The 22,483-nt window shown below is 39.5% G+C and overlaps 1 protein-coding gene across 1 annotated transcript in view; it reads left to right on the top strand.

Annotated features, from left to right (window-relative positions):
* CNTN6 (contactin 6) overlaps positions 1-22,483 on the top strand; it is a 93,523-nt gene that overhangs the window by 22,875 nt on the left and 48,165 nt on the right. Inside the window, exons 3-5 of the mRNA XM_010573181.1 lie at positions 2,330-2,425; positions 12,565-12,768; positions 14,336-14,438. Coding sequence (XP_010571483.1) covers positions 2,330-2,425; positions 12,565-12,768; positions 14,336-14,438 — 403 coding nt within the window. The remainder of the gene's footprint in view (positions 1-2,329; positions 2,426-12,564; positions 12,769-14,335; positions 14,439-22,483) is intronic.

Here is a 22,483-nt window from a genome sequence, read left to right as displayed (position 1 = left end):
AGATCCCATAAGAGATCTAGTTCTACTGCTTTTTTGTTAAGTCAGGGATACTTGCCATGGTTTTAACAGAGAAACACAGACAGGTGATACAGTTCCTAAAATAAGAGTAAAAATGATACCATGACATATCCTGTCATTAAACTAAGAGTTGCTACTAGCAACTTATTTCCTTCCAAAATCTATTCCAATTTCAGAGTAAAGTATTACATAGTTATTTCTCAATTGTCATGAAAACCTTTTGTTACCACTGCACTGTGCTTTTTTTTCCCTCCTCTCAGGTGTCTCACAGCAAATGAAATTTTGTTCTCAGCAAAAAAATAAGCCTGATTTACCATAGTGGAAAGCATTGGAAACAACTAGTTAGACTACATATTTTCCATACTGCCCAAGAGTTTTGATTTTTTTTTAAACTCCATTTTTATGGAGAAACTGCACAATCTGCATTGTATTAGCAGCTCAAGAAAAGCAGCAGGAAAGGGAAATGTGACCATTTTTGTTGCTAGTGCCTGAATTCTAAAAGATCTGAACGTTTTGCACCTTTCCAATCTTTTTTTCTATTTAACATAATAAGTAGGAAAATTCAAGGTTGGTTGGGTTTTTTTTTTCCCTCCATATAAAGCTGGCCCCCTCTCCCAGAGCGCAAAGCTTCAGGCCAGCCAACCCAAGCAAATCCCCATCTAATGTCTTGAAGTTGTCCCAGGGCCACTTTTCCACACAAATATTTTGTGCTGGCTTTTTCCTTCTCAGAAAACACTTAACCCACAGGAAAGAAAAGGAAAAAAAGAAAGCTGATAAGTTTTCTCAGACTGAATTTTCAAAACAGGTAAATAAAAAATTTTTTTTCCAATTAGTATTACAGGATGGAATAAAAATAAAATACTTCTTTTTTCCTCCAGCCTTTCTTGTCTTTTTTTGTCGCCCCGGACTACCCAAACTGCAAGGCAGAGATCTAGCCAGCAAGCAATTAAAAGAACATCAGAGTTTAAAACACTTTCCCAGTATATTGACAGGTACCATCTATTGTGGCTATGACAGTGCAAGGAGGTGCTACAGCTGCCTAATTCAATTCAGTCACCTCTGAGTAGACAATATCTTCATAGGAGACCAATATACAGGAGATGAAGAGGAGGAAAAGAAAAATTAACTGTGTGAAGTTCAATAAGGGGGAGAAAATTGATATATTGACATAAATAGCTGAGCCTGTACAGGCAGTAATCATTGCTTTGACCAACGAGAACTGTTTCCCTGTATTGAACTCTGAATCAGGTAGTTGTTCAGCTGATGAAAAATGGAACAATTGTTTGAAACAAGAATCTGCAGCAAGGTAAATAAATAAGCTTAAGGCAAGCAGTATATGACACTATGGTATAAAGAGTTTTAAGGGGAAGGTGATATTCTTTATTATATTAAAACATCTTTTGGATGTATTTCAAGCAATCATTTCCCAAAGTACTCTGACAAAAGTAGTAAGTCTTCTCATTAGTATGAGAACGTGATCAAAAAGTAAATAATCATTTTTTAAATTACATCTATTTTGTCATGCTTTGTAATTGAATTATTTAAAGGCAACAAGACTGATAGTACTTCCACATCTCAGTGAAATGCAAGAAAGCAGAGGAGACTGAGTGTGGTGTTAGATTCAGTAAAAAAATAAAAATTAATAGCCATAAAACTCACCTATGGGAGATAGACATGGACATGTTTATACAGGAGATCTCCCTAAACTATCACATGATTTCCTACTCAAAGTATCTTCTTTCTCCCCTTTAAAACCAGTGCTAAAGTTTGTTTAAGTCAACTAAATATAACCACTTACTGCAACCAGCTTTAGGACAGAACAGACTCATTAAGAATACAACATACTTTTATCATCATTTAAACACACGCTCTGTGGGAGTCCTGATGATGTTTAATTATCACTTGTATATATAGAAGAGCACACCTGCTTTTTATTTCTAGTAAAAAGGAAACAACACAAAATGTTTTTTTTCCTACTCATGTAGATTAAGAGTCTAATAAGTTCCAAAAATGCTGCTAGAAGAAGTCATGAAGTAATACACTAGGTTTGCAATTAGGAATTGTAAATACAAACTCACAGGGTTAGAGTATAACTGCTTTATGGACAGGTGTCTCATGATTGCCAAAGGACTAGTTACTAGGCTGGACAAGGTATTTTTCCATACAGTATGTCAATTCACATACTGAGATTATATTATGCTATTGAATATATGAACATGTTCTCAAGTTACATAAACATTGCATAGCTTGGAATACAGTTAGAAATAAATCTGACAGATAACTGGGTCTTGTTTTCTCCTTCTCTCTCAAGATCTTGAAAATTTTGAAATGAAAACAAGAAGCACAGTGTCAGTCAGAGAAGGACAAGGAGTGGTTCTGCTCTGTGGCCCTCCACCACATTACGGAGGTACGATAAATAACTCTATGTTGTGTGCAGCCTAAACATCGACTGCTACAGCTCAGAAGTAGCCTAATGCAGTTCCCTGCCTGATTAGCACTGGAATTTATTTGTGCATGAAGCATACAGGTTTACAACAAATCTGGATTTCATTTCTTTAAAAGACACTGGGGTTTGCACTTCTTAGGAGGGGCCTTTTTTATTAATCTATGGTTACCTGAGGAACTAGCTCTTTGGGTGTGACACAAGCAAAGAAAACATGAAGGTCTAAAAGACTGTCTCCTGACATAACCAGTTATCTCAGCTCCTTCACCCATATGAAATGGCAGAAGAGCAGCCATCAGCAATTCTTTCTACATCAGAACCACTTCAGGTCTGAACAGGATGACTATTTTGCCTTCCAGTGCTTGCTACTTCAATGCTATAATTTGAATCCTGTGTTTTACATATTAGATTTGTCATGAAAATCAGTCTTCTGTTCTTGAATACCTGATTTTCTCCTTCCTGATAATCATAAAAGTCATAGAAAAATTTAGATTGGAAGGGACTTCTGGAGACAAACTCCCTGATTAAAGGGGGTCTGATTAGATCAGGTTGCTTGATAATTTTCAATGCTTCAGGTAGAGAATGAAAAGGAATTTTCTGGGGAATTGATTTGGGGGTGCCTTGCATCTGTTGCCATTACCTACTACTGCTTCTTAACCATAAGGCTGGTTTTGAGGTCTTCCTTCCTGGATGAGGTGAAGTCCAGGTGAGATACCATGAACCAATTTAGGACAATGTTTCAGACTTTTCATCTAAGAAAACCCTAAGTATGGGGTGCAATTTTCCTTTCCCCCTTTTTATAGGTGTGTTACCACCTCCAACATCAGCATTTACAGAGCAATACACAGGCTTGAACATGTATGTACACTGCTGTTGTCTTTTCTTCTTAACACTTTTTGTACCTACCAGAAGCAAAAAGCTCAAATCATCTTTTGAGATTTATTCCCACCCCCCTGCAACATTGACTCTTGCAACTTTTGAGCCATATACATTCACAAATCTCCTCCAGAGTGTAAGAACCCAGATCAAAACTGCTTAAGATCTTTTGAAGTCTGGACTAAGAACTATGGTTTCCTAACATAACTAGCTGAAGATGATTGAAGTATTACCCTGGAAAAGAAAGTGCATATTAATAAAGGGGAAATATCAATAGCGTAGTTACCAAATTGTCTTGTTCTGGACTGAAAGAATCAGTTCTTGGACAACTCGTGTCCTGCTTTTGGCAGGAGTGACCACACATCCACAGGAGCTGCAGTTTTCTGCGTGCTAGCACCAATATCCTGCCCTCAGCTATGTTTCCTCAATTCTTCTTAAAGAAACAGAGTTATAAGACAAATTCCCATGAGAAGGTAAATAGTGATCTATAAAGAGGATGCAGTATATCAGAGATGTAGAGAAACCCATCAATCAATTTAAAGCCCCAAGTCTTGAACAGAGAGGAAATGTCAGTTCACTTAGTGTTTACAGCCATATGAAAGAAGTATATAATCAAGGAGATGAAGTGAAACCTGGTCCTTAAGGGCAGAAAAGGCTTGAAAGGGTTCCTGAAATGTATCAATGGGACAGACAGAAAGACAACACATCCATCCTTGTGTCAGTAAGCTATATATTTTCCTCTTGCTGTAGGGTAAAATTATGATTTGACAAATAGGAATGAGTAGAAGAAAACATTCAGAACAAATAAATAGTTAACTAGTGAATTCACCCCAGATTAATTGAACTGACAAAATGGTATCCATGAACAAAGCCTTTGCCACAGTGTTTCTTAAGCTGGAGATGTGAGCTGTTGACCAATAGGCCTGAAAAACACATTATCTGAAATAACAAGTCTCTAGACAACAGAAACTGAGTTCTTTTGTCATCCATAAACACTGTATTTATGATCCAAAAATTATATACCATGGGGATGAAGTACATGGTGTGAACTATGATAAGTTGTATACTATCACAGGATACTTAGAAAGCAGTTTTTATTAAAAAGAATTGTATATTTAGTTCTTTTAATTGAAACCCTTGCCTCTGACTCACAATGCCTACAGGAGAAAAGACTACTAGCCTTGTGTACAGCTTCCATTACAAGTGTTCTGTACAGTACTTTAAATGTGACAGGAATTAGTTAGATATCAAGGAATTCGGAAAATGTACCATACCAGCAGGAAAAGAGTTGCCTTTCCAATAATGTTAACATGAGTAAGACAATACAAGCTGTCTAATGTGTCCTATACACTAGGAAATAAAATTGCTCTTAGAATTTCCTATCCAATTTTGTAGATACAGCCTATAACCAATGCAGACTTTTTGCTAGTATGAGCATTTACAGGGAAATCAAGGTTAACTATTTGGGTAGAAAACACTGACAGTGCTCTTGGAAAGAAGTTATCCATGTCATTAAAAGACACCCAAGGGAGCCAGAGCAGATGGATACAGCCCTTCAGGCACTCTTTCCTATAGACCAGCTGCTTCTGTCCTCAGGATGAGTCACATAAGACCTGGCCCTACCCATAGATTACATAGAGGGAAGAAGAACATGGTTCTGATGGTTACTGGCTTTGTTTTCCTTTGACTTGAAGGAAGACAGAAATACTCTGTAAAGCAGTTGTTCAAAGCAGCTGTCATTAACATAGTTATTTTGGAATAGGATGCACTTAGGAAGGCCTCCTGCCTTCCTGCTAACCTAGAAAGCCTGTATCTGCTTCTTCTAACAATAGAAGAGACAGAAGAGCAAGAACCTAAAAAAATAAAGAGTTTTTATTAATTGAAGTTTCTTCCCACATAACATCAATAAGTAGGAACAGGTACATAGAATGAGAGCTCAAGAAAATTATCTATGGTATCTAAAGAAGGGTTTCACTTTGCCTTCTACCTCTCACTACAGAGGCCAACACATTGCCAAGCTTATCTAGCCCTATACCATAAACAGTCTCAAGTTAAACTTTCTGCTAGGTTCACAGGAAAACAACCTCTGCAGATATCATTATACTACTCAGCTGTTTACCATATGCTGGCAAGTACTTTTCCACATTCAAAAATATTTAAAACATTTAAAGCTTAAATTTAACTAAACTTAGTTTTCTGATATACTTGATAACAGCTCTGCTACTGGTTTTTTTTAATACATGCTTCTTAACTGAAACTGCACTGATTGCTTATTTTTCTTATACAAGAGAAATAAGTTATTTCACTCTAATAGGGAATCAAGAATATATTAGGCAGCTATATGATAAAACCAAGAAAAAAGTACAGAAGGGTTGCTTCAACAGCTTTAGACTGTAAATTAACTCTCAGAGAACAAAACCCTTACAGAGTTGTGTTAAAGTTACACTAAAAAAATTTAACACTAAAAAAGAACCTACCCTACGCTGCTATGAATAAACATTAGCATTTTCAGTAAAGATCAAAAACAAGAACAAAAGGAAAAAGACCCACCTTTTAAAGGCATAGTTTGTATCTTAGATCAACCAAGACATTAAAAATTTGCTATATTTAATGAATAAAAAAACAAACTACAATTAGCTTACCTTTTTTTTTTTAAAAGCAAAGCTACCCCATACTACCCAACCCTGCTTAAACCCCTTCTTTTCTCAGCCAGCCCCTCCTTGCCTATTTATACACTGGCTGCTCTCCAGCCTCAGCTGTTGTTATTTATGAGGCTCATTAACACATCTTATAAAGTTCAGCATGTGACTTTCCTCTGCTTGTTAGTGGGACTCTGGAGTGCAGATGTGGGGAGGTAAGCTGTGCTGCTTTCTCTGAGAAGTGTCTCTTCTCTAGCTTAAGTTCTTCAGGTCAGCTGTTTTGGTTTTTTTTTCCCCCCATGTAATCAGCATGCAGTATTCTTTTATTATCAAAAAATAGTCATTTATATAGAGCTAGGAGGTAGAGAACAGCATGTAGGAAGCAGTAAGGGAGTCTGAAGAAGCCTTCATTTCTGTAGCTATATATGAGCTTGACCTGACTATGATTAAGAAGCTGCTGCCTAAATGGTAATACTTGGCACAAGACTGTGGAGTGGACTGTTATTCATTTATTTTCCTAGAAGCGAAGTTTGATATAAGGCCTGTTTCCTTCAAGCTGGCTCCCTGCAGAGCTTTAAGGAAGTTCCTAATCTTGTTAGGAGCAGCAGGATCACTCATGTATTTGCATTTACTTGTGCATAAGAGCTGCCAGGGTTTGAGGCTGGGATGCTGAGTCTGAAGGCTTTTCTCTATGCTGACTTTACTATGCTAAGGCTACATTAAAAAAACCAAAATGCTCTTAAGGAAGTAGGAGCCCCGTGGACCTGCTTAGTGGGGGAATATGCCAAACCCTCAGCCAGCAGAAGGGTGGGGAAGGAGGTGCACATGAAAGCAGAGGGTAGGAAACTGTGTGTGTGGAGAGGGTGGGATGAGACAGGCAGTGCTGCTCTATGTAAAAGGGTCTTTGACTTCTGCCCTGGGTTGTTTCTGCATTTTATATTAAACAGTCTCCTTGATAAAATGCATAATCTTAAAGTGAGGGTTTGAAGTGTATCTCCCTTTATAAAGCTGAGTGCCTTAGTCATGGATTTAGAGTCCCTTTCTCTCTGCTCCTATTTCTCAATGCTCCTATGAATCTTTAATCCTTTCCTGCCAGAGCTGGCAGGAGGGGGAGAGTCTCTTCCCTGAGACCAGCCTGTAGCTGTTCTCCTGCAGAATGAGCAGTATTGATTTGAATTTGCTTGGGCTGAAGAAAGCACTGAAATGTTATATTCCCTAGACTAGTATATCAGGAGTGATTATCAGCTGCTCTTCTTTCCCAGCTGTGCTCTGAAAGAAAGTGCTGACAGCTGATGGGCACAGGCAATGCTCTCCTGTCTGGCCAAGCTCAGGACTTGCCCACCAGGCAGGGCTTGCCTGGAGTTAACCTACTTCTGGGTGCTCTCTGGGATGAGAAGGGACACTGACACTGCACAGTCACCTGCCTTGGATTAAAAAAAAAACAAACAAAACAAACCCAAACACACCCTAGGATTGCAGCACTAATAAAATAGCTCATGCTCTGGCATATGCATAATGAAGTCTACATTGCTGTAATTATCCCTCCACTGACACGCAGCCCCTTTGAAGTAAAAGGCTGTTCTGTGCTCTCCATGGCATCTTCTCACAGAGTCAATAGCAGCTTTGGGATCACTGTCTTTTGAGAACAAGTACCATATTGCAGTGCTCAAATATGTTAATTTGGGCTGAGACCACTAAGCTGTAGATGTGAAAAGGAGTGATACTGTGATATTTATGCCACAGCTAGACAGAATTAAAAAAATTAATTACCTGAAGGTGATTAATGTTTTCAAAGCTTGTCTTAAGAAACACCTTCACACATAGGTTGAGGGTAGAAATTATATGAATAATATATTCTTATTAGTTTTCGTGAACTAAGTCTTCAAACTTTCATAGTGCTATATTGTCATTATTTGTAGGTCCAGATATCAGAGGGATTCTTTCTGGCTATAAAGCTCTATAAAGTTAGCAGAATTTTTTTGTAACCTGGGGATAAATCACAGTTTCTCTCTATCTGTCTTTGGAACAAGATCAACTTTTACTGTAAGCAATTTCCTTAAAAGTATGAGGGGAAAAAAACCCCCATGATCTGGGACTAAATTCTGCTTCTTTGGTCCATATCTAAAGCACCACTGAGTAAGGACTAGTCCAAAATTACTCCAGCTTGCTTCTCACCACACACAGGAGCACCCTGTGATCACTGAACATCTCTGGAAGGGCTCCCTTTCCCAGCCTCCTCTCTCCTTTATGTCCCACTATGTAGTTTCACCTCACGTTTATTTTTCTAAAACATCATGTTAACAAAAGTGAAAAGAGCAATAAGAAAATTGGGCTAATTCACCTGGTAAAGAAAAAGCTCTGTTTCCTTGCTTCAGGCATGTTGATTCATCTTAAACATCATATGAAAAGTGGTTACTCCAGAGGGAAACTTATAGCCAAACAGGCCTAGGCACAAAGGACAAAAATAGAGGGGGAAAAAGCCCACGAAAATATTTGGTGCTGATAATGGCTAAGACCTGTTGTTTTGGGTTTGTGTGGCGGGGTTTTTTTTTGGTAGCGGGGGAGTGGACCGCAGGGCCGGCTCCTCTGAGGAGCTGCTGGAAGCTCCCCCGGCTCCAAGCCGGACCTGCCGCTGGCCCAGGCCGAGCCCCTCAGTGACAGCGGTAACAGCTGTGGGAGAACGGATTTAAGAAGGGGAACCGGTAGTGAGTAGTGGGATTGGAATGTGAGAGGAAGCCCTCGGCGATTACCGAGGTCTGTGAGGAAGGAGGGCGAGGGTGGATGTCGTCCCCCCCAGCCGATGGAGGGGAGCGGAGGCCCCCCAAGATGGCCGCGGCTCTGTGGTAAAGCCCGCGCTGGAGCAGTCGGTGACTGAAGACCGGCCCGCGGAAAGGCCCCACGCCAGGGCAGGTGGTGAGGAACTGCAGCCACGCTGGAGAAGCTGGTGAAGGGCTGTCTCCCGTGGAGGACCCCACGGCGGAGCCGGGGACAAGTGAGGAGTTCTCCCCCCGAGGAGGAAGGAGCGGCAGAGAGCAGGTCTGACGGACGGACCCGACCCCCGTCCCCTGCGCCGCCGGCGGGAGGAGGCGGAGAGAAGCGGGAGGGCCGGGGGAAGGTGTTCTCAGGTTGGGTTTTACTTCCCAATATCCTTGTTTGGGTTTGGCGGGTAGTAAATGAAATCGATTTTGTTTCTTCCCCAAGCTGACCCTGTCTTTGGCCCGTGCCCATATGGGGGGAGTGATCCCTCCCTGTCTTTGTCTCGCCCCACGAGCCTGCCGTTATATTTTCTCCTCATCCCACCTTGGCCGGGAGTGAGCGGCTGCGTGGTGCTTTGTTACCGGCTGGGCTGAAACCACCACACCTGTGTAAGACCTTTTTGTTCTGAAGCCCTTTCATAGAGATCTCTGAAATCTAATAATTCTGAGACTGTCACGGGTATGTTGAAGTGTGATCCCAACCACTATCTGTTTTAGAAATCCTGTGGTTAAATGGAAGACAAAAAAAATAAACTAAAAAATAGTTTTAACTTTATTTGTTCTTCCATAAAATAGCTGGCAGCAGCAATTTTCAAGTTCATTTAAGCTAGACTTCATTAGCAGGTTACTATCTTTTTATAATTTCTATGCCTCTGCTATCTTCTGTTCAACATTACCTTCACCAGATTCTTCCCAGCTGCTGATTTACTCATACAAATGAATGTAACCCTAAAAGTGATAGCATGGGCCTTTTGCTCTTTTCTTTTGCCCATTCAATGAGTCTGCTACATGTGTGATTTATTCAAAGTGATCCACAATGGAAATGTTTAAGTAATGGTAGCTTCTTTTATAATGCAATGTTAGATTTTCTAGCCTATTGCATCTGTTGATGTTGTCACTTAACTTTCTAAGAAAAGATACTGTGTAAGGGAGTAGACTGCTGGTATTATGCCTTAGAAGAGAAAAAAAAGTTTGATTTCCAAAGTTTGATTCCTTTCTCTTGAGATTTTGTTCAACTCCCACTGAAGTCAATTAAAATTAGGGTTTCTACAGAGTTTAGTGGAACTGAATTAGGCTCTAGGCAAGTATGGCCTGCGGATTGGTGATGATGACCCTGCAGTTAGAAGAGTGGTAGTGTTTATATCCCTTATACTGGGGGGAAAAAGGATTTGAATATGAAAAGGAGGGGCCTGCACTTGTTCCTAGTTAATGGGAAGATTCATCAATAGGCCCTACGGCAATGGTGGAGTACAGACAGGGAGACAGCAACAGAAACTTAGGAAGATGAAGTCAATGGGAAACCCCTGAGAACTGAAATCAGGACAGGCAAGGACTGGCTCTCTTTTACTGATTAATTAATTCACAGATTGACCTCATGAAGAATGTCTGTGTAGCATAAAGTTGGTTTTCGTAGAGTTTTATTAGGATTCGTATACTCTATCCTACGCAGAGAATTTAGCTGCATCACCAGGTCCTACAGCAGGAATCTGTGTTTTGATTGCATGCCATAAGATGGCTTGAAGGTCCTTCGTGGGCATCCATGTGGTGGTGCCCTGATAGAGTGGGTCACTCTTTCTTCAGCCCTGTAATTGCCAGCACTGGAACTGGACTTTGGCAAGGGAACCTCCAAACTCCTTTTTCCCATTACCTCATTTCTTAAATTACCTCCAGTTTCTCAATTAGATACTCTCCTGTCATGGAAGTCTGGGCATCCAGCTATCAGGTTCAACCACTCCGAGAGGTTTTGTTGCACACAAGCCCATATGTGCCTTTGTATAGGTCTGTGTGAGGAGGAAAGCAAGCATTCCAGCTGTCCTGAAAGGCACATCAGGGCACCAGCCCTCAGGTGTTCTTGTGAAATCTAAGGAGCTTGCACATCTGACTTCCACAGAACTCCCAAGTTTAAAACATACTGTTTAATTGAACATAGATTAAAGTATTCACTTTACAGTCCCTAACCTGCAGGTTAGAGAGCTTCAAAAAATGAGTTGAAACCAGTGTTTTGCCCACACCAGTCACTTTGGTCTGTTTGTCCAGCCAGTCTGTAGTCATCAAACTTCGTGCCTGAGACAGGAACATAGTCTGTTTCTAGTATGTCTCTGGAAGATGTATCAGGTCATGGCTATGTCACTTATATCTAGCTGTAGGCTGATCCTCCCTGTGGAAAAACCCACCCATCTCCAGATTTTCTTTGTAAATAGATGCTTTAATCAGGTACCTAAAAGTACATGGACATGTAAATGTGAAAACATGGTGCTTTATCTCGTGTGTATGCACATGTGTATGTACACACACGTGTTGCGTTACACTATTTTAGGAATTTCCGCATCTTCTAGGTTTACTGTACATCAGAAAAAAAGTTTAGCATTAAGCTGTAGTAAAACAGAGCCTATTGCAGGATTTAGCCAAGTATAGAAAGTGTCATTGATTGCTCCCTGGAGATGCATCATTTCTAATGAGAGACCTAAAATGTTAGAAGATGATAACATAAAACTCCACAAAACTACTGGAGTTTGCAGACTTATTACCATATTGTACCCATGTTGTAACTGGGGAGGGGGGGAAGAAACGTAAATAATCTTTTTCAAATGGGATTGTTGATGGGGGAAATGTGTAAAAATCAAGCTGTTGGCAGAACACTGTTAGCTTATGAATTATACATTTAATTAAGGAAAGCTAAACTGGTAGATTTTGAAACTTCTGATTTACTGTGCCTTATTAAAGACAGAATTTCAGTCCTGCTCCTGCTGTTGGATGCCAGCAGCGATGCGGAGCAGCCGCAGCGCGGGGCTGGCAGGACACCTTGGGTGTACCCGTGCTGCAGCGTGCTGTGTTATAAGCACTGAACCTGCTTGCTGCAGTACTGGTGGCAATGTAACAAGGCTTGGCCAAAAAGGCCTTCTGAGAAGTAAGGTTCTTGGATGGTAAGCTGGCATGGAGATCTGCCCTTCCAGCGTGGGCTAGTCAAATAAATTAGTTTTAAATTGCTTAGACTATAGACATACATTATTAAGGTATGTGTTGTGAAACACTGTATGGAAAAAATGGCAGAAGAGGGTTAGGAAGTTAGAATAGGACAAGCAGCACAGAACAGATGTAAGTATGGAAGATGAGAAGGGTCAAATGTGCAATAGGATCAAATATTAAATAATCTTCAAAATATTTGTGTGCAGCTGAGCTCCCCCCTTCATAAGGTTCTGATCGTAAAGCTCTGTGTTACAGGTTTCTTTTTTCTGTATTCAGAGTGAAGAAAGGAGCTGTAACACTGTGACCAGCAATTTGCTCTGGATGTTCAGAGGGAAAGTGTTATAAATAGAAATTATTTACTAAAACAGCTTTCTCATGGCATTGCAGCTCTGCCATTCCTACTTAAAAACAGGCTGAGCAGGAAAATGAAAAGTAGCAGGGGACAAAAACTTTTGTGACCTTCTGAAGTGGCTTGAAATGAGTTTAAAACTAAAGCAATGCTTACCTTGCCTTTGCTAATTTGTGCATCCCCAGTGGTTTGCCCTGTAACTGACTCGTTCTTTCAACTGGCAATATTGCACTTAAGCACTAATGGGAAGCAGATTATACTGGAAAGGATGCATGATATGTATCTGATGTTTTCTAGGCTTGTCCTATACATGGATCTTCAACAATAATACCTTGTGTGTTCAGGAAGATAGCCGCCGCTTTGTTTCACAAGAAACGGGAAATTTGTACATTGCCAAAGTAGAGCCATCAGATGTGGGCAATTACACCTGTGTTGTAACTAACTCTAAAGCAGAGCAAAGCGTGCAGGGGCCACCCACTCCTCTCACTCTCCGCAGCGATGGTAAGTTGTCTGGGGATGTTTGGCTGAAAACATGCGGCACAACGCTAACTGGTCCATCTCCAGTTTTTGGAAATTGATACCGCTATACATCCTCATGGAGGTAAAAGGCTCCCAGTAAAAAGTTGTGCAGTGGGACATGATCCCGCAGTTTCTGCTGGATTGAAATGAGATATGAGCTGTCGGGACAGGGAGATGAGATAAACATATGCAAAGAAAGCAGCGTTCACTATAATTGAAAAATAGCAAGAGAATGTCAAATGGTATATTAATGTTTTTCATCTTACGGATGCCTGTGTTGAGGCTCAAATCTGGCAAAGCCTTCTAAATTTATAATCTAGGTATAGCTCAAATACTAGATCTAGAAAGCTGTTTCAAAGTGAGTCACTGAGGTGAGAAACTCACCTGCACATATACAAATAGCTTTCTGGCAACAGTTCTAATTAAATGTTCACAGTGAAAAATACATACCTGGGAAATCTTTACACAAAGTTCCTTTTGTAAGTTTGCTCACCTAAATTTCAGTATACTTGTACTGTTTGCAAAGCAGTGGCAGCAGTCGATAACAAAAGTCTGTATAGAGTTATGTTTCTAGGATAAATAAAACTCAGCTGTGCATTATAGAATAATACTTCCACTGTGAGACTATGCTGCTTTATAACATATTCAATCAGATTACCCAAAACAAAGTTATAGTTCCACAGCTCAAAAGTTAATAAATTGGTACAAGCTGTGAGTGTAAATGTTTAAGATCTTTTCTGACTATCTTCTTCCTTTTCATCACCCTGCTTTATTCCTTTTCTCAGACTCATTCTATCAGTCTCTTTATCTTATTCCATTCATTTTGGTGGCCGCTGGATTGGGTCCTAAACAGGCAGCCTCTAAGGCAATGGTGCAAATATAAAATATAAATATAAATTAATGTAATGTTATTATAATATTATAATAATTACAAATTAATAAAATGAGAATTGGTTCATTTTGAGTGTAGGATCTGCCCTAAACTGATAATGGCTTATCTGTAGTTTATTGGATGTTCAGCCGGATTTTCAAATGTGATCATTGCATCTAATTACATAAGCCTTTCTCAAGCCTAGAGCTCATGATTGGATGTTTTAAAGAAGTTTTAAGTGTTCTACAAGTACTTTGGACACAGAGAAATCCATAATTCTCTCTTGCACCCAGAATCTATTCAGTGTGCAGAGAAGTGGCCACTCAGTGAAGTGACCGATGTTAAACGCATTGCTTGTTAACTCCTCTAAGAGGTGTGAACTCTAAATTATCTCTAAAACCTTAATGCACAACATACTTGTACTGTAGAACTTGTCTAAAGTCATGCTCTTCAACTCTCAAATGCATAGAACTTACAGATTTCACCTAAGCTTTCAGCATAGGGCTGAATTTCACCCAACAGGCTAAGTCTGCTCCATAGACATCATGTGTTGATTGCCACGGGTGGAACATAAGGCTCTAACATTATTAATGCCATCCTTTCTTTTACACTGAAATTCTGTTGTACTAGACAGGTCTGAGGCTCAACTGGAGTGCTAGCTGTTTTGATGTTCAACAGGTGTGATGGGGGAGTATGAACCAAAGATTGAAGTACGTTTTCCAGAAACAACATATGCAGCGAAGGGCTCATCTGTTAAACTGGAATGCTTTGCCCTTGGAAAGTAAGATTTTTGTCTTTTATTAAAATGTGCGTTCTAACACTGTTCTACAGCATGAAACGATGGTTCTCTCTAATTTGCACAGTAGAATTTTTTGGTTAGAATGTGAATTTGTAAAACTTACTTTTTTTTAACCTTATCTTGGTTTGATTGTTTCTGTGCAATGTGTTCCCAAGGAAATGAGAAAGAAAACTATATTGTAACTGAAGCACACTTGGTTGCAGCTTGAAGGGGGGGAGGAAGGGTGGGGAGGGAAAACCAGAACAAAGAGTATGTTCCTTGAGAGTAGTTTTAACTCCGGGATGACACCTGACTTCAGGTTACAGCATTCAGTGTAACTGCACATTCACATCTGATCTGCATCAAAACAGGAATGTTTTTCTGTGTGGCATCGTTGTCAAGAATGAAACTTGGGGAAACAGGCTGTGTTTCAAGAGCACATAGACTGTCGAGAATGGATCTAACAGATTCACGTGGCTCTCAGCACCCTCTTTTCCAAAGCAGTGCTGGAGAGCCCTGGGAAGCCCCAGCAGTAGCCCTTCCTGCTAAAATCTGCAAATCTATTAGTCTTGAGGTAGCCTATATTTTACCTAGGTTGCTTGGACTGTTGTATTCATTTACAGAAGCAGTAGTGCATTCAAACAGCAAGGGGTGCTCTGTATTCAAAGAGCAGATGGTTAAGTGTAATCTGAATAAGTGTAACCAGCCTACGAAAACTAGTCTTTCCAATGAGCATCCGTTTTCCCTAGAAAAGCTAAAATAACCTTAGATTGTTGACCTCTATTTAGTTTAAGTTTACTTTGACAATCTGTTTTAAGGCTGTAAGCTTTTAAAGAGTTTAGAGCTTTCCCAGAGGTTAAAAGCCTGACTTGCAGACAGCACAAATTAATCAAATGTTCCTCTGGAACCTACACTGGGAAGTAGAAAAATAAAGCAAATAAAAAGTTAATAAGACGGGAAGTGGCCTTCCCTTTCAGATGAGATTTTTATATAAACTAATCTTAGGGCTAGTTTTTATTTAAGGATGAAGAATATTTCTACAGAGCCATATTCAAAGGCATATGCATTTTCGTTTTGGCCCAAAACAAGTACCAGACTGGAACACTCCTGCTAAAGCTGATTTTCCTTTCCAAATACTGTCAAGCTACTTCTCTTTAAATACCTCCTTAATTGTGTGTGAGTCAGTGCAGGCTTTACATTTCAAGTTGTCATTTCATATTTCCATCTGTTGCATGGAAAGCATTTAACAATGATACATTGGCTGCAGAAAAGCATTTCAAAAACAGAGAAAATGATATGTACAAAACAGTGCCTTCTTACTGAAGGGGTAAAGGTGGGTCCGTTAATGTGGCACATGGGTTTTGCCATTTTAAGAACATCTTGAGAAAAAAAACCAGGTGGACTGAAAGGACATATAGATAATGAAATGCCTCAGTGAGCAACAGTACCTTTTATGCTGTGCTTAGAAATGGAATGGCTGAGAGGGTTAATGCAGCTTTAATATACATTTTCTTCTTCATGTGCAGAACTGCAGCTGAAGTCAGTGCTGCCATAATTCCCTCGAGTTATACTGCATAAATACCAGTGATCCATGGGCAGAAATCCATTCTTCACAAATTTTTTTATATCATATTGCTACTGTGCATCTAGTCTACTGCACGTGTTTGAGAGGTGCTGTTTGTGAGTAAAGGCTCTTTAGATTTTTTGATAGATTAGGTGTCTCGTACAGAACAGTACTGTTTTCAGTCTGCTTTTTTCTCTGTGAACAGAGCCTTGAACCACATTTTCACTAACGTGTCAATCGGTGAAAAAGCTTTATCTCAGAGCTGGCATTTATATGTGAATAAAGCAAAAGAAACCGATTGCAGGTGAAATACTCTTAACTTATTAGATAAGGCCAGATTTCTAAAGGTATGTAGGTGATTAGTGATATTGTTAAAAGCTCAAAGTTTCCTGCCTCCAGCTGTTTACAGCTGTAGTTAGGCACATACAAATGCAGCAGTGAGGCTATCTGCACCCTTAGATGCCCAAATTCCACTAAAACTCTAGCCCCTACTATTGTCTGTTTATGTTAAAATCAATTCAGCTCAACATTTGTTGAGCTATACCTCTGATCTGCCACAAGCACTAACGGTTATTATCTCTCTTGGATTTTAGAACTGCTTTCCCATTATCCATAATTTTCTATATTCATACTGTTAGTCCACTGGTTCAGACAATGCTGTCAGCTGCTACTACCTCTGTGCTGTGAATAACAGAAATCTTTCACATCTAAGGCAGATTATAGGCAACCTGCTGTGGTTTTGGCCTCCAAAAGTCTTAAATGAAAGTACTTTCATGGTATTTAGAGAAATAGCATCTCTTTTCTATATGGAACAGCAAATCATACCTATTGGACCTTGCTCAAAAAGCACTTCCACACTTAAAACACAAGTACAAGAGGCCAGACTTATGGCTGAGTTTTAAGATGCCTTTTTACCTGGGGGAACTCAAAGCTACCGAAGAAGTATTCCTTCAGCCAGGCTGTGGGACACCCAGAGGTAGGGATATTCCACATAGCTTTGTTGCAAAGCTCTCTTTTTGCATTTTACATGAAAATATCATGACTGACTTTCACAAATGGTCATCTAGCCAAGTCACAAACTCTTGCTTGTTTTGAGGACAATAAATACAAGGGGGCCAAAGAGTCAGTATTTATTCCTGGGAAGAGGGTTTAGAGGGGTGGATCCCTAATGGACAAAAGCGCCTGGCCCAGCTCTTGACTCTGAATCCTGTTTTGTAGACCAGAGACCATGAATAGTAGAGAAGATTTTGAAAAGTAAATTAGTTCTCACTGTGATGGAAATACAGTTGGGCAAAAAGGAATTTAAGTAGCATGCAACCATCTGATGACTGGCATGGGGAATCTAAACAGGCAAAAAAATGCACCTTACACTTAATTCTTTAGAAGAGGGAAAACTGAAATATGAAATAGTAGCTCAACTATTTCAAATACTGCAGCCTGTGGCAATTCAATAGAAGAGATGAGTCTTTGTGTTCTGCACTAATATTCATTATGTTGACAGTGTTTAATACTATGCCAGTATTAAAAGTCATGTTTTGGAACAAGCTATATTAATCATGCCATACATCTAAATTATTGTTTGCTATGTCTTTGAGGGGATTGAGTACCATGGAAGGAGTTATGTTCAGTTGAGTTACTATGCTGCTTTCTCTAGATTTCTTCCAAAATAACTTTCCTGTTGCACAAATAAGAATAGTTTCTGGAATGAAAATAAGCAGAGTAGTTTCCATGTCTGTTGCACACATTTATTAAACTGTCTGTGTTTTACATTTTTCTTCATTCTCTTCTTGAAGATAGGGAAATAATCTATTTGGAATCCCTGCAGATGGGCATTGCCAGCTGAGGTTGTAAAGAGCATATGTGAATAATAACAATGTGAATAGATTTCTTTCAACCTCAAATATTCATTTTTCATAGGAAGACCCCACATTCCTGTAAATGTATGCAAGGAAGGGTTTTTCTAGAGGCTGTTAGTATAAGTAGATAATCACACAGCTACTAGGGGGTTCCAAATAACCATCTTTACTAAACTTACATAAAAATAGCAGGCTTCGCTTCTCCATTAGATGGCTACTCTAGTATATTCTCAAGGAGTTTATGTAGGAGGCTATAAAAGGATCAGTTATGGGATTCCAGAATCATATATATGAATGACTTCTGCCACCACAAGTGAAGTCTGCTATTTTAAGCCCACATTCCTGATAAGCTTATACCTTAAGATTTGTACTTTAAGGGATGAGCAAGCAGCTCTGGAAGATCCTCTCTTACATTAGTTGAGGGGCTTGTGACCACAGGAGAATAAGACACAAGACCAGGTTTCAGAAAACTTTGCTGCTTTGCTGTTTCCCAAGGAATACATCAGGATGATTAGAAGCCTGACTGCTTTAATTATTATGCCCCTTGGATCCTAATTCTTCCTTGTGTCAGCAGTTGATGCAGACATGATAGCAGCTTTCAAACCTCAGCTTTGTCTCATTTGTTTAACTAGGCATGGTCTTCATTACTGAAGCTGTAGATTTAATTTTATTGTGAAGTGCCCTCAGATACATAGGACAAAAGATGAGGCACAGATGCAATGCATCATCTGGCTGCTGAGTCTTTGCTGCAAAAAGGTGGAATCTTCATCTTGGTGCGGGCTGTAATGCTGTAGACAGATTAATTTCATGTTCAGTGTGACAAGACTTGTCACCAACCAAAAAATATTTTCTATTGCCTTTTCTTTCTGAGTTAGTAACTTATGGTTTTGTGATCCTGCCGCCTGTATGGTAGAATATAAATTAAATTAGTACTCCTAGATGCTCTGAAGGTTTCAAATAAACTGCAGATTTATGTACAAAGACACTCTCATATTTATGCACTGTTTTCTTATTTACTCAGGTGAAAGCAAGACTTTGTCGATGAAGTGTAATAAATTTGAAAAGTGTACTCATTGTTTCTTTATATATTCCAAAACTTTTTAGCCCCAAGCAGTTATCTGTTTTAATCTGGTTATTGGTAGTGACTAAAAGAAAAAGAAGACCCACCAGTTGGCAGGACCACGCCAAATCTGCATGGGAACGTACTAGTCTGTGTAGCAATGTCAGATACTGGCCTTCAATAGCATATGAAATAGCAATAGCATCCTACCAAAAATTCACAAGGCTATGTTTATTAAACTAGATTTTGTATACATTTACCTATACCTAAAGGACAGTTTCACATCTTAAAGCATCAACTTGTAAAATGCATAACTTGTTACAAAAAGCAATTTCATTAAAGTAAATTTTAAATTTAAATTCAGGTTTGTTTGGGGTTTTTTTACCTTGAAAGGTTTCATATGGCCTGTAGTAATAGTTTCTGTTAAGAGATTTGGTTATGAAAAAGTACACTAACATCAGAAGAGGCTGAAAATAGGCAAAAAGCCTGCCTTCTGCAAAATATAGTGACTGAAGATGCTGGAAAGCCTATCATAATGAGCTATCAGCAAAGTCAATGAAGAAATGCAGATATTCTCAAGCTGCTATGATAACAAAGGTCCTTCCTATGGATGATGGCACATGGCTGAGCTACGGCTCCTCCTGCAATCTGCTCATTTAACCTATAGCTCAGGCTGATGAGGAGCTGCTGTCCTGACAAATGAATTCCCTCTGCTGATAAAACTAGGCCACTCAGTGCAAGGCTGCCTGGCAGGAGAACAAAGTGCTGTTAACTATTTATTGCAATTAAGCATTTAAACACAACAAAGTTCATGAACCAAACTATGAGGTTTTTATGTCATCCTGCTACAGTTAACATCAGAGGGAGCGCATTTCAAACATCCTTCTGTTTGGCCAAAAATGAGGCGAGTTTGCCTTGAAACATCCCCAAGGATGTCATTATAAGTATGTGGTGTGGATAAGGAAAACAGGACAGCGTCTTCAGCTCAAACCTTGGTAAACTTGACTTGACAAGTTGACAGAAGGGGCCTTTTTCCACAGAGCCCTGCCTCTGGCCTTGGTGTCAGTGCAGGCTTTCCTTATTCATGAATAGTCAGTACTAAGAGAAAAAAAATGGCTAATAGAATAGGAAATATTTAGATGAAGCACTTTCAGGTAGCAGAGCATGAATCAATGCATCTAATTGATGTTTTTCTTCTCCCATATGGCTGTTAGTTTCCTTTAATCTCTTTGTAACAACAACAACAAAAAAATCCAGAAGAGATGCCTTTAAAGTAAGTAGTTAAATGCTTCTGGCATTCAATGCACTGCATGCTTCTGTTATACAGTGGCTATTCACCCACTGTTTAATATGCAATAGCATTTTAAAAGCCAGCCATGCTCTCCTTCGTGTCCTCAACAGTCCGTATCAATCTACCGCAAGACTGCAAAATACCTCTGGCTGTTTTCCTGACTAGAGCATGGCAATTGTGGGACAGGCCTATTCTGCACTAGATCTGTATTTCTTTTAAATAACTAAAAGTAGCTTGGTTTACAGAAATTCTGCATGAATAATGTCATGCAAGATTTGTGGAGGAGACACCTTTAACAGGCCAACCAGTGCATTTGAGAAAAAGAGACAAGCCCTTTTAAAGTTCCTGGTAAGGACTAATATTAAAGAATTTTGCTTCTGAAATAGGTTTTAGTCTCATAGTGAAGTGCTATTAATAAAGGTAGTGATGACAACTACTGTTGTCCAGAAAGATTTGGAATTTAAACAACTATATAGGTCTTGAACCAAAATGGGAAATTGAAGATTAAAATCTCAGTTGTTCTTTCCCACTCTTTCACTGGTTAATGATGTCTGGCATGTCCCAGTTGCTCTCATTTGTAGTAAATTTTTCAGCTGTATTGGAGGGGTCATGTAAGAGTCAGAACTTGTGTGTGTATGTATATATGAGTTATTCATATATATACATACCAGTGCAGAGCTAACACCAAAATCTGGAGCAAATTGCTTATAGTTCCAAACCTTTTTCACAGGCAGTTTGGTTATGGTAGAAAAAGCAAGGTAGCTAGAGAAATTATTATGCTGCTTGAATAGCTCATAGAGATCCCTTGGTTAAATCTGTGGTCTCGGGACTATGATTGTCTGTTTTACAGAGCAGAGGGAAGGACAACTTGGAGGCTCTCTTAGCCAGCTGAACTCCCACCAGCATGAGGAAAACATGTACAGACTTTCAGTGCACCCATCCTATCTTTCAAGCTTAAATGTTGAACTAAGCAAATTTATGGGACTGTTATTCATTGCATGTTAGGGTGGTCTAGCTGTAAACTGTCCTGCACGTAGTCTGTTTCTGTTGATTTTATGTTTGTAGTTACTCTGTTAACACCTGCCCAGCTGTTCAGTCCATGTAATTTGCTGAGTACTCGCACTTCTCCTGGGCCCTGGCTCTTTGGGCTTTGGGTGAACTTGTGAACATCATAGCCACACAGACTCAAAATGCAGAAATTAGGCCTAAACTTACCTGTGCTAAGTAATTTGTCCATTCTGTATCTGTAACTTGATTTCTTTTGTTAATAAACAAGGATTTGAACCAGGGACCTGAATACTTTAAGGTGTGAGCAGTTATGGCCCCTGCTAAAAAGGAATAAACACTTTGTAAGTCAGCACTGCAGGCCAGAGACCTTGGGGACTGGCAGACAAGGGCAATGTGCACTTCTAATTTCCATGAAAGTTATGTTTTCAAGGTCAGTACCGAGTGTTAGCTGTTGATGTTACTTCCAATGGAAAAGAAGTCAGCATTTAGCCAAAGCTTCTGGTAAAAAGCTGTTCAAAACGTAACTGCTTGTCTGCTTAGAAAAAGCAGCTTACTTCAGTTTGCAGAAACAGAAAGCAACTGTGAAATGCAAGACTATTAATATTTCAAAGTGTTTTGGTGACATAATAGATCATGAAAGTGAGGCTTGTATGGTTTGTGATATTACCAGAAATCCAAGAAGTATTTATAGCCGCCTTCACACTTGACTGGTTTTTTTTATTGTATAGAATACATTGATCCAAATATAAATGAAAATGATAGAAAGCTACAAAAACATGAAACAAGAAATATTCTCTTTTCTCTCTATCTCCTTTCAGCCTCAATGTCTCATGCTTTCCACTTCCTCACTCAGCTGTCTGTCTGCCCTCCTCTACCCTGGCTCCCATTTTTTATACCTAGATTTATTGGTATTTTTAAGCCCTTTGAATTCTTGTCCAATATTTCCTATTTTGAGGTGTGAAAGTACCTCTAATGCTACAGGGAATTTGTTTGCTCTGAAAACCAGTCAATAATTCAGTGCTTCTGTGGTGTTTATTTGGACTTCCAAAGTCATTCCTTCAGTGTCACAGTGTTTAAAAGCAGGTTTGAGCCCTAAGAGTTACTGCGGGGAAAATCCAAATTGGCCTAAGAAGCAATCATAGAATTGACTGAGGACTTCATCCCACTGTTGGACTTGTGCCCCTAAATAAATTGGACAGGTTATAAAACCTCAGTCTTATGAAACCCTGTATGTCATGCTTAGAAACAGAAATTATTTCTTTTTTAAAA

This window comes from Haliaeetus leucocephalus, unplaced genomic scaffold, assembly GCF_000737465.1.
Source record: "Haliaeetus leucocephalus isolate CR32 unplaced genomic scaffold, Haliaeetus_leucocephalus-4.0 Scaffold2, whole genome shotgun sequence".
NCBI classification, from domain to species: domain Eukaryota; kingdom Metazoa; phylum Chordata; class Aves; order Accipitriformes; family Accipitridae; genus Haliaeetus; species Haliaeetus leucocephalus.
The sequence above is the reverse complement of the archived record's forward strand: the minus strand, read 5'-3'. Positions and strand labels throughout refer to the sequence as shown.